Source organism: Clytia hemisphaerica, unplaced genomic scaffold (genome assembly GCF_902728285.1).
Source record: "Clytia hemisphaerica strain Z4C2 unplaced genomic scaffold, Clytia hemisphaerica genome assembly, whole genome shotgun sequence".
Taxonomy (NCBI): domain Eukaryota; kingdom Metazoa; phylum Cnidaria; class Hydrozoa; order Leptothecata; family Clytiidae; genus Clytia; species Clytia hemisphaerica.
In genome coordinates, this window is record NW_027103852.1 from 1,714,430 (window position 1) to 1,729,690 (window position 15,261).

The 15,261-nt window shown below is 33.7% G+C and overlaps 1 protein-coding gene across 1 annotated transcript; it reads left to right on the forward strand.

Moving 5' to 3' along the window:
• Window positions 1-7,610: 7,610 nt before the first annotated feature.
• LOC136807988 (histone-lysine N-methyltransferase SETD7-like) lies at window positions 7,611-13,958 on the forward strand. Its single transcript, XM_067064618.1, has 11 exons — window positions 7,611-7,656; window positions 8,165-8,241; window positions 8,388-8,435; window positions 8,702-8,779; window positions 10,324-10,431; window positions 11,262-11,349; window positions 11,464-11,545; window positions 11,763-11,835; window positions 12,426-12,479; window positions 12,888-12,991; window positions 13,673-13,958. The coding sequence occupies exons 6-11, from the start codon at window positions 11,271-11,273 to the stop codon at window positions 13,857-13,859; spliced, it is 579 nt and encodes a 192-aa protein (XP_066920719.1). The 5' UTR covers window positions 7,611-7,656; window positions 8,165-8,241; window positions 8,388-8,435; window positions 8,702-8,779; window positions 10,324-10,431; window positions 11,262-11,270; the 3' UTR covers window positions 13,860-13,958.
• The last annotated feature ends 1,303 nt before the right edge of the window (window positions 13,959-15,261 follow it).

The window sequence follows — 15,261 nt, forward strand, 5'->3', positions numbered from 1 at the left end:
TTTATATACCTCTTGTTTACAACTTTCACATTTCCTCAAAATTTGGCTTTCTCATTTTGATTTGAATGTCGAGAAGTTCATTACCTAATTGAAAATTCAAGTTTTAGGTACTCTGTAAAAATTATCAGATTATTTTTCTAATTATTTTTAGGTAAGAATCAGAAATTGGATGCGTGGAAAAATAATGAGAATATGTGTGGCAGTAATTTGCAGAGAGCACAATACCGAAATGTAATATTTGGCACATTATCCTGGTATATTTTGGAGATTACAACTTGCAATATTTCACGTGATGTCCTGGCTGTCTGGGTATAATTTGAGATTATAACTTGCAAAATTTCACTTCGCATTCTGGTATAATTTAGAATTGTAACTTGTAATATTTCACTTGATGCCCTGGTATAATTTGAGATAATAACTTGCAATATTTCACTTGTCGTCCTGGTAAAATTTGGAATTATAACTTGTATAAATATTCACTTGACGTCACCACATACAATTTGTTATTATGACTTGGAATGTTTCACTTGACGTCCTGGTACAATTTGAGATTATGACTTGGAATATTTCACTTGACGTCTTCGTACAGTTTGGGATTATGACTTGCTGACTTGTAATATTGCACTTGACGTCCTCGTACAATTTGAGATTATGACTTGGAAAATTGTACTTGACGTTCTGGTACAATTTGAGATTGTGACCTGGAATATTTTACTGACGCCCTAGCCTGGGAATCCATGCTATGATTTCTTCTTTGATAAACTGATGGCGAAATGTATAGCACGGTACGGGCTGAGAGTTTGAATTTCTCAGATCCTAATAACAGTTGAAAACATAGCCAATAAAATTTTGTTATTCTTTTACTGGTCACACTTTCTTAGAGAAAGCGTAACTTTCGAAATTTAGTTTTAATTTTAGTAAGTGAGGACAGCGCTAAATTCGAATTTCCCAGTGTAAAAAATGTGAGTCCAATATTGGACTCACAGCTCGAACCCGTCTTGTGTACATCAAATTATAAAAAAACACACGACGGGTCTCCTGTCTACTGACGCCCTGGCTGGTATATTTTGAGATTATGACTTGGAAAATTTTACACCAGCCTTCTGGAATAAGTCGAGACTATAATATGGTACTGCGTCAGAGAACAGTTTAGAATCATTAGTTTATTGGTTGAATTATATACCTATTTATCAGTTATTTCATATAAGAAACTTAGTGTCATTTTAAATCTTCCTTAGGGTTTTTATACTACTGATTGGTATTTTTCCATTAAACTTTATAATTTCTTGGGATTTCTTAACATGGATCATTCTCCTTTCATCCTCTTTTCTTTTTCAATGTCTCAAAAACTTTTTGGGTAGAAAGAAATTCAAGCTCAAATCAAAGGAAGATCGACATACTGCAAAAGCTATTTACAATTCACAAGCTGGAACTTTTTTACTTCCCCTGCAAAAATTATCATGAGATTTTTCATCCACTATGTTTTTTTATCAACATAAAAGTCACAAATTACAAGCATTTATACTTTCGATAATTTTTATGTTTGCTTTTGTCTTTGAGCAATGGTGGTGGGGTAAGATACTAGAACTTTTTATTTTCTTAAAATGGATTTTTTCATATAAAAGGAATAAAAATAAGGATTATAATCCTCAGGCAAAAAAAAAACCTACAAACTTATATGATTTCATGTTTTAAGGAATCTTATAAAGGTTATGGTAGCTAGATATTCTTGTTGCAAAGAAATTACAAACTTAAAAAAAAGACTGTTGATAAAAATTTGTTATTCTTAGAAAAGAAAGTGCAGTTCCAAGAAAATATAAAGAGAATAAAGGGAGAGGGTATCCAAAAAGAAAGATATTATTTCTTGGAATCTCAGTTTCTCTCTCCCGCCTGTTTTTATTTTGTTTTGATTTTTTCGAATACCGAACACGGCTGGCCTCGTATACAGAAACTCAAATTCATACGATTTTGGCTGTTTTTGTATTTTGCGCCAAAATCGTATAGTCTAAGACTGGCAAATCTACCGACTGTAAACTCTTCTCGGCAAAAAAACCGTTTTAGAATTTTCTTCGGCTTTGGGCTCTTTTCTTAGATAGTGATTCGTCTTAGACTATAACATAGTCTAGCCGTAGGCCAGATCATATGAGTGACCCCCCCGGGCCTGCTTTTACAGTATATTATTTTGTTTTTTAAGCAAATATACTTTTTTGTTTGGTACGTTTTCTAAAATTCTGTGTGAGTGTGTGGTGGTGAATTAACTCTCCCTCTCAAACTCAAATATTCTTCAGAAATGCTACTGCGTGTGTTTTGACCACTGAGTATGGGGATTTTTGGGCTATTATTTGATGAGTTCAATTTTTTAGTGGGTTTTGCTTTGGTTAGAGGATTTTTTTCCTCCATCGGACCTTGTCTTATATAGTTAGCAGGCGACAATTTCACGACCCCAACCACCACAACTAAAAAAGTAGGAACTACCGGAAAGAGACACAGACTTGGTTTTGATAATGTTCTTAAATTAATGTTTGTCAAATTTCAGCCAAAGTTTTTATAAACCTGGTTCAATGAAATGTGTAAAGCTAAAGGACATTCAGCTATACTACTAGGCTGTTGAACTACTTTGTGCTTATTTTTTGAACATCTCAGAAGTTGAGACTTTTTTATCAAAATATGCTGTCTTAATCAAGTTCGATTTCCTTTGCTCTTGTGTTGTTTGATTGTTAAATTAGTCCTAATAGGCCGATTGGGTTCTGGTTAGTCAATACGCAGGTCACAGGACAAATTATCAGACTGGAAAATTAAAAATAAACGTATCATGTATTGTATTTTTATCCATTTTCAAGACTTCATACAATTTTTTCATGAACCGCAATGAATATCAACGCAAATGGAGAAAAGATAATAAAGGATCGAAAACATTTTAAAAGACCTATATTCATCTGAAGAACCTTGCGTTACTACAGAAGATGAAATTGCGTCTTGCAACCCTGGCCCAAGCTATGAAGAAGATTTGCCATTAGAGAACATTCCAAGTGATGAAGAACAGTATGAATTTGAATCCAGTAGTGATGAAGAAATCCATAACTTTTTCAGGAAACATATAGATGGCTTAGAGGGAAATTGTGAAAATGAAGAGGTCTTTTCTGATTTCCCTTCAGATCTCGCTTCTTGGATTTTGAAAAACAAAATAACTAACTAGTGATGAATTACTTTCCTTACTTAAAAAGAATGGACACGATGAGCAACTACCAAAAGACAAAAGAACATTACTTAATACACCTCGAACCTCTCCAATAGTGTCTAAAGCTGGTGGAGATTATTGTTACCTTGGCATTAAGAAAGGAATTTTTAGAGCACTTTCAAAGAATCCAGGAATAAATATCCGTGATAACTGCATAAAGTTATGTGTGAATGTGGATGGGCTTCCAATATTTAAGTCCACCAATGGTCAATTTTGGCCAATATTGTGTAACTTTTTCAAACTGACTCCATTCACAGTTGCCCTTTATTATGGGACTTCAAAACCAACTAACCTTCGTGATTTCTTAAATGATTTTCTTTTTGAGTATGCTTCTTTGAAATTGGAAGGACTAGAATTTGAAGGAATATTTTATCAAGTTATAATTTTCACTTTGCCTTGTGATGCTCCAGCACGTCAATTTTTTAAGTCTGTCAAGGCACACAATGACTATCATGGTTGTGAGCGGTGTGATGCTAAAAGAGAAAGTATTTCGAGGCGTATGGTATTTCACAACCTTGATTATGACCAAAGGACTAATGAAGCATTTGCAAGATTTGAATATGCTGGAAAACATGAGCTTACCTGCTTGGTGGAATTTGGCATTTGCTGTATATCTCAATTTCCCCTTGACTACATGCGTCTTGTGTGCCTTGGAGTTGTCAAAAGACTGCTAATTGTTTGGAAAGAAGGTGACAGACGTTATAAACTATCTGCTGGTCAACTAAATAGGATTTCATCTTCTCTAAACAGTATGAGTGGAAAATTTCCATCTGACTTTGCTCGCCAACCGAAAGTTCTCAAGGACCTAAAAAGATGGAAAGCAACTGAATCCCGCCTTTTTTACTATACACTGGATTTATTGTTCTAAGAGATATTTTGAGTGGAGACCGATACAAGCATTTTTTATCTTTGGTTGTTGCATTCAGAATTTTACTTGAGTCTAATGATTTTGTACGAAATGAAAATTTGGAAAATGCACGAAAATTATTGACATATTTTGTCAAAAAGAGCCGATATTTATATGGTACCACATTCACTGTTTACAATGTGCACAACCTTGTTCACATATGCGATGATGTTGAATATCACAACTGTTCATTGGACTCTATTTCTTCATTTCCATTTGAGAACCATTTACAATTTTTTAAGAAGTTCATCAGAAAGGCACAAAATCCTTTGAGTCAAATTGTAAGAAGAATCCACGAGTTTGACGAACATTGTATTGATTTAAAAAAGTTTAGATGTCTTTTATTTACCAGATATCAAGCTTTAAAATGTTCCTAAAAGGTTTTTATTATTCCCAAATTCTTAATCTTGAATAGCTTAGAACTAGCACTTATTCCTATAATTAGCTTCTATAATACGAGTTTTAGGGCCCTTTTAGGGCAAGGGGTGTAAAAGACATACAAATAGTAAAATAACAAAGTATTCAAAGCAAAATTAGCAATAAATTTGAAACTATAAAGATAATAAAAAAGGTAAATGTTTAAGCTTTTTCAATAGTTTTGATTAGTAAAATAACAAAATATTCAAAGCAAAATTGGCAATAAATTTGAAACTAAAGATAATGAAAAAGCTAAATGTTTAAGCTTTTTCAATAGTTTTGATAACTAATTTGTCATCATGAGTCATCACGAAATCATCTAGCAGAAGGCTCTCCTCTAAAAGAGACTTTCCTTCATCAGTTGAGCACTGAACCAAAATGTTCTCTCCGAATGCTCCAATCAATGCTTCTGTTGCAACAGTGCACAATTTTTTATTAATTTCGAGTTCTATACTAAGTTCTTTCCTCACATCAAGTGGTTTTTGCGCCTTACCACACCTGATGCATTTCACAATTCTCTTCCTGGAATTAGCGTTATGACTTGCGGACAACTGTGGTAAAGATAATTCTTTTCAATCAATACAGTAGTTATTGACGGTTTTGTCAAGGTAACAGTTGAAGATTTATTACTCCTTTGTTCAAGTTGGTCCTTGTATTCCAAATAATCGTCGTTTAATTTGGGGACCTCGAGGTGACTATCTAAGGCTTTGATAGTAGATGCTCTGGTTGTAGCAAGGTGCAATCCGTAAAAGTGTTTTAGAATAAGGTTGGTAAAAGAGATCCATTTCCCTTCTGGAAGCTTTGAATTTTCTTTTCCCCAAAGTGTGATTGAAATCAAATCACTGTGATCATAGATTACAGCCTCTCGTTTGATTGACTGTTGGTTATCTAACTCCTCATAATCTTGGATGTACTTTAAACAACCGTTTAAGTCAAAATAACCAGAAGATTGTTTCTTTATGGTTTCTATTGTACATTCTCCCTCACACTCAGGGTCATAAGAAAAGTCAACATTTTCAGAATGATTGATGAATGAATTCCGGAATGAATTGTAGAAGAATATACCTGAATATCCAGGACTGACGTTTTTGAATGCTAATGGGCGCCCTGACGATTGCCATTTCGCAATACCTCCANGGACCTACCCCGGTGGAGGTCCTATAAATTAACCGTTGTATGTTCGTTCGTTCGTTCGTTCGTTCGTTACCAGCTTTTCTCTAGATTGGCTCATTAGTTTTTTCTGAATTCCCTCGAATGTGACGGAGCCCGATTTTCGAAAAAAAACGGGTTTTATGGACTTTGTGAAAAATTGGATCATTAATTTTTTCTGATTTTTTGTATGAAAGTAGGGTACCATCATAGGTAAAAGATGGCTCAAGCTAAAATTTTGGCTCAAAAAACGCATGTTTATCTATAAGAATCACTATTAATAAGCATACATCAATGTTCTTAGTCAAATTACTCAATTATTTTTATGAGATAGATGTATTTTTTGCTCATGAGGGCTTACTTTTGAAGAATATGTGTGTTTAGACATGAAATTTAGGCTGCTTGGCGTGTTTTTATAGAAAAACTGGCCAAATTCGATATTTTTTTATAAGCTCATTATCAATTACTTAGGTATTAGCTTTTCTCGAGATTGGCGCTTTCATTCTTTATGATTTTTTGCACAAAGATGCATAACTATAAACCCTCGAATGTGACGGGGTCCGATTTTCGAAAAAAAATGTTTTAGGCAAATTTGGGCCAAACAACGGCTAAAAAACAGGTTTTTTTGGACTTTGTGAAAAATTGGATCATTAATTTTTTCTGATTTTTTGTATGAAAGTAGGGTACCATCATAGGTGAAAGATGGTTCAAGTAGATTTTTGCAAAAAAACTTTGTTGGCTTAAAAAACTCATGTTTATCTATAAGAATCAATATTAATAAGCTTACATCAATGTTCTTAGTCAAATTACTAAATTTTTTTATTAGATAGATGTTTTTTTTTCTCATGAGGGCTTACTTTTAAAGAATGTATGTGTTTAGACATGAACCTTTCGTTGCTTGGCATGTTTTTGTTGAAAAACTGGCCAAATTCGATATTTTTTTATAAGCACATTATCAATTACTTAGGTATTAGTTTTTCTCGAGATTGCTTGTTTCATTCTTTATCATTTTTTGCACAAAGATGCGTAACTATAAGTCCTCGAATGTGACGGAGCCCAATTTTCGAAAAAAAATGTTTTTGGGCAAATTTGGGCCAAAAAACGGCTAAAAAAACGGGTTTTTTGGACTTTAAAAAATTTGATCATTAATTTTTTCTAATTTTTTTGAATGAAAATAGGTAAAAGATGGCTCAAGCAGATTTTTGTAATAAACGAATTTTTCAGCTCAAAAAACGAATCTTTATCTATAAGAATCACTATTAATAAGCATACATCAATGTTCTTAGCCAAATTACTCAATATTTTGATGAGATCGATGTTTTTTTGCTCACGAAGTCTTGAATATGAAAGAATATTTATAGAGCATGAAATTTTGGTTTCCAAACGGTTTTTTATAAGAAACAAACGACTAATTTTAATAGATCGTCACTATTAGTGTTCGGAATGATTGTTTAATGGTCACGCTCACGTAGATATCAATTATATATGTGTTAATAACCAGGTATATGCATAACCAGGTAGGTCCATAAAAGTATCACTTGTTATTATTATTTTTTCTAAAAGAAGAAAATGTCACGGTAGAGCGCGATGGTTTGAGTTTTCTGGAAACCTTGTTTATTAAGCTGTGCATTTTGATAGTGGGTTGTTTTTTATAAAGAAAAGCGTTTAATAGCTCTTTTACTTTTTTTTCAAAAGTCTTTTTCAATAGTGTTGATAGTTTCTCCCAATAGATATTCTTTTCATTATATTTTTTTATTTTGTCCAGTTATGTCTTATGTGTTTCATTGTTTCAATGTTCATTGATTAGTTTTGATAACCAGGTAGGTCCATAAAAGTATCACTTGTACAACATCGATTCAAACGGTAAATTCCAGTTTGATTAATTTCGTTTTGTTTTTTCAGGTGTCAAACATGGGCGTGGTTGCTTTTATTTTACTGACGGAAGGTATTTTTGATATTGAAGTACGAGAGCAGTGGACTCGAGTCTCGATTTGACATATTTCTCAACTCTTGTTTTACTTAACTTAAAGTGCAATACGTATTTTTTTATTATTCTTAAATGAGAATTGGAGATTTAAGGCTTTTAACAGGAGAAAATGAAAATTTGAAAGGGTTTAACTTTGAATACTTTTCGAAGAGGTGGAAATGGGCTAGTGGGGAAGAAAGCTTTTAAATATTAAACCAAATACTTTTGTATACCAGGGAACTAATTTTAGAGGAAACTACAATTTTCGCGGTCGAAAAAGTATTCCAAAAAATCGCTTTTCACGGGAATCGATCGGTTTTGCTTTATTTTAGACACATTTTTTGCATTTTCCTAGAGATTTTTTAATTTTTATTACGAAAAAAGACCAAATTTGTAATTTGCAGGTTCTAATTTTCGCGGTTTTACCGAAGGTATTTTTATTAGTCAAAAGAAGACTACATATTCTACAATACTGCTTTTCTTTCAGTTCTTTAGAAGGGAATTTCCAGAACGACTCCTTGCAGGGAAAGGGGCTTTACACTTTCGAGGATGGTTCATATTCAGGTAACGGACCTTTTGCTCTGAAAACAGGAAACCGACAATCTTCGTTTGTTTTTAGCTTAAAAGTCTTTTAATGAGAATTTCGAGATTTTAAAATGTGTTTGAGATTTCCACATGGCGTATTTTACAATTTCCTTATCTTATTTTAGTTGGACATTACGTGGATGGTGAGCTAAATGGGCAAGCTGAAGAGTTCGGTAAATATGTTTTTAGTGGCCATTAAGATGTGTTTTAAGACAAATTCGTACAACTTTTAATTTTTTTTACACAATCCATCTCCGATGTTGCTCTTGATCAGTTCGAAACTTTTTTAACAAGTTTTTAATGTAATGTAATGCCATGTAAGATTGAACTGAGGCATTATCCAGCGTAAAGGATGATTGGGTGTGATCTCATTCAAACCGTTGGATGATTAACAATAGATGTTACATGCTGAAATAATCTTTGACATAAATCTTTTTAGACTCAAATCATCGGTTGACATTCAAAGGAAGCTATAAAGAGAATTGTGAGAACGGGATTGTGCCACTTCTATGATGAGGTGAGTTAATATTCATATTCGGGAATTTAGTTGAGGTGTAATCTGAGATTATGATTCTGTCTGTCCCTCCCCTAAAAACTTTGGCCATGTCAGATCCTTTGTTGAATCCATCAGATTTTTTTCATGGACTTAAAGGACTATTCCTTGTGCCAAAACGAGCCTAGAAGTTTGGGTCAGGCTTAAGACTTCAAGAATGGATTGAATTGAAGGAACATTTTCACACTTATCCTTATGAATCCTTACGTGTGTTCTTCATTTGTTCAAATATTTCATGTTTAGGGCCTAGAGAGAAGTTTTAACTCTTAAAAGAAACTTATTGGTTTTACAATAGAGCCTAGAAATGATGCACAAGATGAAAGTTAACCTAATTTGGTTATTCTCGGCATATAGACTTTCGCGAACAGAAACTTTTTCCCGAAAGGAAAAGTCTTTAGCGAAAGTCTCAATAGGCCGGTTTGCGAAAGTTTATGCTCGCGAAAGAAAAACCTGTATCAAAATCAAAATATAAAACAAAATCCATCTGTTTAAGCACTAATCCTTGTTTTGCTTGATATTTCTCAACCAATACTTCAACTATAATAAATAACATATCTTAATAACTTAACTAACATAACTTTGAACACTGGAATTTTTTGTAAAAATGATTCAAAACATTTTTGGGGGGGGTTTCATGGTTGGCGGAGGAGCGGAATCGGCCCTTTTTTCGGACGGAGTGACGGAATTTGGCGAAAATTTAGACGGAATTACGGAAATTGGGTTCTCTGACGGAGACGGAAAATTAGACAATTTTAGTGCGGAAAAACGGAATTTAGCAAAAAAATTTGCGGAATTTCGGAATTGGTAAAAGATATTCAAAATTTGCGGAATTTTCGACAAAAATATTGAATTTCAAAGGAATTTTCGGTGACGGAATTTTGGTTCAATTTAAGACGGTGTGACGGAAATTGGAGAAAAAATTGGCGGAATTGCGGAATCGGGTACCCCCTGAAACCCCCCCTATTTTTGATATTGAAGATGAAAAAATTTGAAGAAAAAGTCTGTCTAAAATTAATAATTGGACACTTCATTTTTTCAATAATTTCTCAGTACAAATGCTATATACTCTACTATGCTTATATTGAAAAAATATGCACCTTTAGAAAGATATTTCCAAGAAAATTAATCTAAAAAATGAAAACATGAAGATTATTCTACCGGTTCAAAAATTATGACATCAACTTTTCAGAATATTCAAACCTTGCCGATTTCAAATCTGTGTTCAAATTTGTCTTATATGTCTTAAGTAAAAAGTTGCATCAATGTGAGGTTTGTCATTTTTGCTCGCTTTGTTCATTTTTGTCCGTTTTAGGTTTTTGCTTTAAAGTGCTGAGGAAGTGTTAAAAAAAAGTAAAGTGTTGCACTACTCAGAACTTTGTACAACAGATTTTTATACATCTGATAATATTTTCTATTGGATAAGCGATCTAAAATTCTTCGTTTTACTCAAATATCCTGTTTGAGCAGAATTATTTCTTTCAATGATTTTTTCCTTTTTTGATTGACAGAATGGAGGACATTTGTTTGGTTGTGTGGATAAAGAAGGCAAGATATCTGGCAAAGATTTTGTTTACTCTTATCCTGATGGTGCAACCTTTTTAAAAGGAATCTTCAAAGTATGTCATTACTCTATTTTGTGATGTTATTGTTTTTGGATGCAAGCTTTGTAAAGATAATGTTCCCTTTGTGTATTAAAAACTTTTTGATAATTTACATGACATTACATGACAAAATAAACTTTTTATCGTAAAGTTATGTAATACCTCGTCAGACATAGATAACCCCAATGTGCATATTTTGGTATGAGAAGGGAAGGGAAACGTCACCCACTATAAAGTTGATACTCAGTTGAAGCGGGGAAATTATCTAGGAGAGCTCAATTCGTTGTCTAAATGTAAAAGTGAAAGTAAAAGTTTGAAAGTTCCCATTCTTTTCGTTGGAATAGTTATACTAAGTCGCTACTATTATCTGAAATCTAATCAGACTTCCTTGGATAAAATTGTCTTAAATCAAGTGATCTAAACCAATCACACTTTTTAAAAAGAAAAATGTTTCTTTGAGAATGTATAAGTCAATGAAGTATAAGCCCGAAGGGCTAGAAGTCAATCTCCTTGGTAGGATTTGAAGCCAACAAATTCTACCAAAGTTGTGCGGCCTTGAGCGGCTTACCTGGTTACTAAAACTAAAATTTACCGCTAAATTTCGAAAAAAATATCAATCGTAAACAAAGGAATTGCTAGATTCAATCTGTCGTCAAAAATGCGGCGCATTTTTTAAGGCTTCTTTTTTTCCTGCCTGAGAAAGGTTAGAGATTGAACTCTAGCCCTTCGGGCTTTAAACTCAATTGTATAAGTAGTTGTTCTACAAAGTCTCTAAAAGTTAATTAATATCATATGAATGAATGTAGAAGTTAACTCACGCAGCTACCCCAAACTATTCATTATAGGATGGAGAAATGATGGACGCCCAGTTGGCAATCTATTGTGGTATCGGTGACAAAGCTAATCCACACTCGTATTCAAAAGTGAAAAGTAGTGAGTTTTGTTAACGTTGTTTTTAATATCTCACACCACACTATGGTTACTAGGCCCTTTCAGCTATCGAGCATCTAGGTATAAATTGATATAATGTTCTTTGAAATGTTTTAGGAATTCATTACAAAAAAGATGTGTCTTCTCGTGACGTCATCTCTACGCAACTAATGTGGACCGATCCTTATGAAGAGAAAAGGTACCATTCTTTTACAAGAGTTTTTTGGGAAATGTTTGGAGTAGAGATGTTTGAAATTAGGCAAACCAAATCCATGAGGAGATAAAGATATCGTAAATGAATCATAAAAAATCCCTACTCTCGCTCATTTTTGAAACAAAAAAAATCTTCACTTCATAAGGGTTTTAAAAGATTATTGCAAAAATGAAAGTGATACAGGTTGATCGATTATTTGCAGAGTGTACGTGAAGGAGTCGCTGATTCTTGACGCCAATGAAGGTCTCTTTGCATCCATTGACGCTGGTAAAAATGTAAGTGATGGTTGTGATGACATTTGTCTTACGTGTGCTCAGCTTAGATGAAAGTTACTATCGATCTACAATCGTGGTCAAAACTGGTGTCCAATAACCCTTTTCCACCGGCAAGTCCCCCCCCTCCCCCAAAATCAATGTTGGAGTTGAATTTTTGCACGTTCACAAGACTCACCATCAACATATTGATATTGGTGGAGGGGGTGGACAAACAGTTCTGTCCTTGATTGTATCAATGCTCATGCTTTTCTGAAGTATGTATTCATTAAATTCAATTGAAATGACCAAACTATCAACACTACTACCGCTTGTTGATAATTCTCAACATCCAAAACAAAGCACTGCTAATTTGAATTTTCACGATACCATCAGTAGGTGTGATACTAAAAGATTGAATTTTTCATTTTGTTCATTTTGCAGGAAGTGATGTCATTTTACAACGGTGTTCGCGTCCCACATTCTGTTGAAAGTCATCTTACCTAAACTGCACTGTTTATTTTTACAGAAATTTTGTTTTGCCTAGAGAAAAGTATATTTTAAAATGCATTAATTTTGGTAATCGCTGGACTAAAAAGTTTTTTTATTTCTAGGTAGACTCACGCGATTGGAAATACAATGATAACACCATATCATTAGATCAAGAAGTTAGTGGTTTTCAGTCTACTTGCTATATTTGTGTTATTCAAATCCTTGGATGCAGTTTTCATGGCGATCAATTCTCTTTTCCTAAATAAAAGTTTTTTTTTCTCAATTTCAGTTAAGCAAGAATATCCATTTTTTTGTCTTTGTGACATGTCCTGAAATACTTTGGCGCCAGGCTGGATACTTCAAAATTGGTCTGATTTGACTGAAACTTTGCACACTTCTTGAGATTTCTGGGGTTAAAAACTTGCTTTACCAGCAAGAGCATGCTGCAATCTAAGCTCGATTATTGAGTATACAGTTAGGTCAAGGGAGGGACTCAGAGTATACATAGTTTGAACCAGAGCGGTTAGCACTTTAGGTGTTGAAGAATTATTAGGAAAACTTACGTCTTTAATCCTCTCTGGTAGATTGTTATTGACGTTCCAGCGGAATTCTCTTCGACAACTTCATACAAAGCTTCACTTGGTCACAAAGCTAATCATTCGTTCACACCTAATTGTAAATATGATCGGTAAGTTAGTCTTTTCCTCTTCCAAATTCTAAATGCTGTATTGATTGCAATATATTTTCTTCTGTATTGGCTATTTTTTTCATTTTCTAAGTATAGACCTTATCGAAGTTTTTGATTTTTATAAAAAAAGCGATGCATTGTGGGATTGTTTCGAGTGTATTACAATAGAATTCCCTCGAGGAATTCCTAAGAGATTTCTATTGTAATACACTCGATACGATCCCATAATGCATCGCTTTTTTAGAAAAATCAAAAACTCCGATAAGGTCTATTGTGAGAAGTTCAATTTTAGATTCTAAATGCCATTTTTTCCATTTTCTAAGTATTTTCGGAAGCTCAATTTTAGATATTTTTTAGTGTTTTGTTGCGACCACATCATGGATCAAGGTTAGAATTAAATTTGAAGGATAGGGTTTTCCCGAGGGGGGGGGGTTGGTAAGCACTGACCTTGACAGCCGTCGGGGACGCGCCGCTGGAGTTTGAAAAGTGGACCCTGTCAGATAAGAATTTTCGGAAGATCGAGACTCTGTCATCAGATCGGTTCCATTCTCGAAATTCTAAATGTTGATTGCGATAGCATCATTTTCTTAATGCGCTATTTGTTTATGTAAACTATTTTTTTCAGATTTTTAACATGCTTAGAAAACATTATTTTTACGTTACGCATTCTTTTCTTTAAAGATTCGATAACCATCCACGCTTTGGTCGCATCAAATGCATTCGGACGATACAACCCGTCAGGGCTGGGGACGAATTAACCGTTGCTTATGGTTACGACCACAACAAACTAGAAACTGATGCTCCTGAATGGTATAAAGAAAAACTGAAACAGTTCCAAAAACTTTTTAGGCGTATGCAACCTTTTTAATGAGAGAAAACTGGGTGATTATAATATTTTTTTAAAATTCATATTATAATTAGAGAAGATTTTATACCAAAATAGAAATTTGAATTTTGATAATGAAAATCATTTGCCTCATCTCGTTGTTTCAAGATTGTTTCAAAAATGTGATATACAGAATCTCTTCTACCAGCAGCACACTCTTCCCATGCAGTGAATGCGAATATCTTACAGAGCTTTCGTAGTAACCATGTTCTGAGGGAGTCAATCATCATAATCTGATTAAATTTCAACATGTTTTCGGTGAGCATTAACCAATTCTTAACTCATTTTGGACCTACCCCGGTGGAGGTCCTATAAATTAACCAGGATTGAATCATAGGAATCTTTTGATTTTTGGTACAAAAGTGCAAAATGGTGGTGGCCAAAATGTGACGGAGCCCGATTTTCGAAAAAAGAACTTTTGGGCAAATTTGGGCCAAAAAATGGCTAAAAAACGGGTTTTTATGAGTATGTGTGGTTAGACATGAAATTTAGGCTGCTTAGCGTGTTTTTATAGAAAAACTGGCCAAATTCGATATTTTTTTATAAGCACATTATCAATTACTTAGGTATTGGCTTTTCTCGAGATTGGCTCTTTTATTCTTTATGATTTTTTGCACAAGGATGCATAACTATAAACCCTCGAATGTGACGGAGCCCGATTTTCCAAAAAAAATGTTTTGGGGCAAATTTGGACCAAAAAACTGCTGAAAAAAGGGTTTTTTGGACTTTGTGAAATACACGCTTTTTTTTATAAGAATACACTTTATAAGAATGTCCGTGATGAAAATGGCCAAAAAATTAAGAATATGGTAAGAATATCACCATCATGGAATTTAGCAACTGAACCTAAGAATGCCATTTTAAAGGCATTTTAACCTGTAGATTGCCAATTTCGATCTTAACCTAAGAATACCGTGAGAATATTTTTGGATGATTTTCGCCAAAAAGTTAAGAATATCCATGATGGAATGAAAAAACATTATAAAAAAAAGCGTCAATGTTCCTAGCCAAATTACTCAATTTTTTGATGAGATAGATGTTTTTTTGCTCACGAAGTCTTGATTATGAAAGATTATTTCAAGAGTATGAAATTTTGGTTTCTAAAACGTTTTTTTATAAGAAACAAACGACTAATAGTCACTATTTGTGTTCTGAATGATTGTTTAACGGTCATGTTCACGTATATATCAATTATATATGTGTTAAATGCATACCCAGGTAGGTCCATAAAAGTATCACTTGTTCTAGTTCTATTCTCGGTGCTATTCTTGATATGCGAGTCAAGATTATGTCATTTTCCCTATCGGAAACACCTGAAAAAACACCGGAATTTGACCCCTGAATGTTACTAAAAATAGCAGCAGGGGTCAAATTCCAGTTTTTT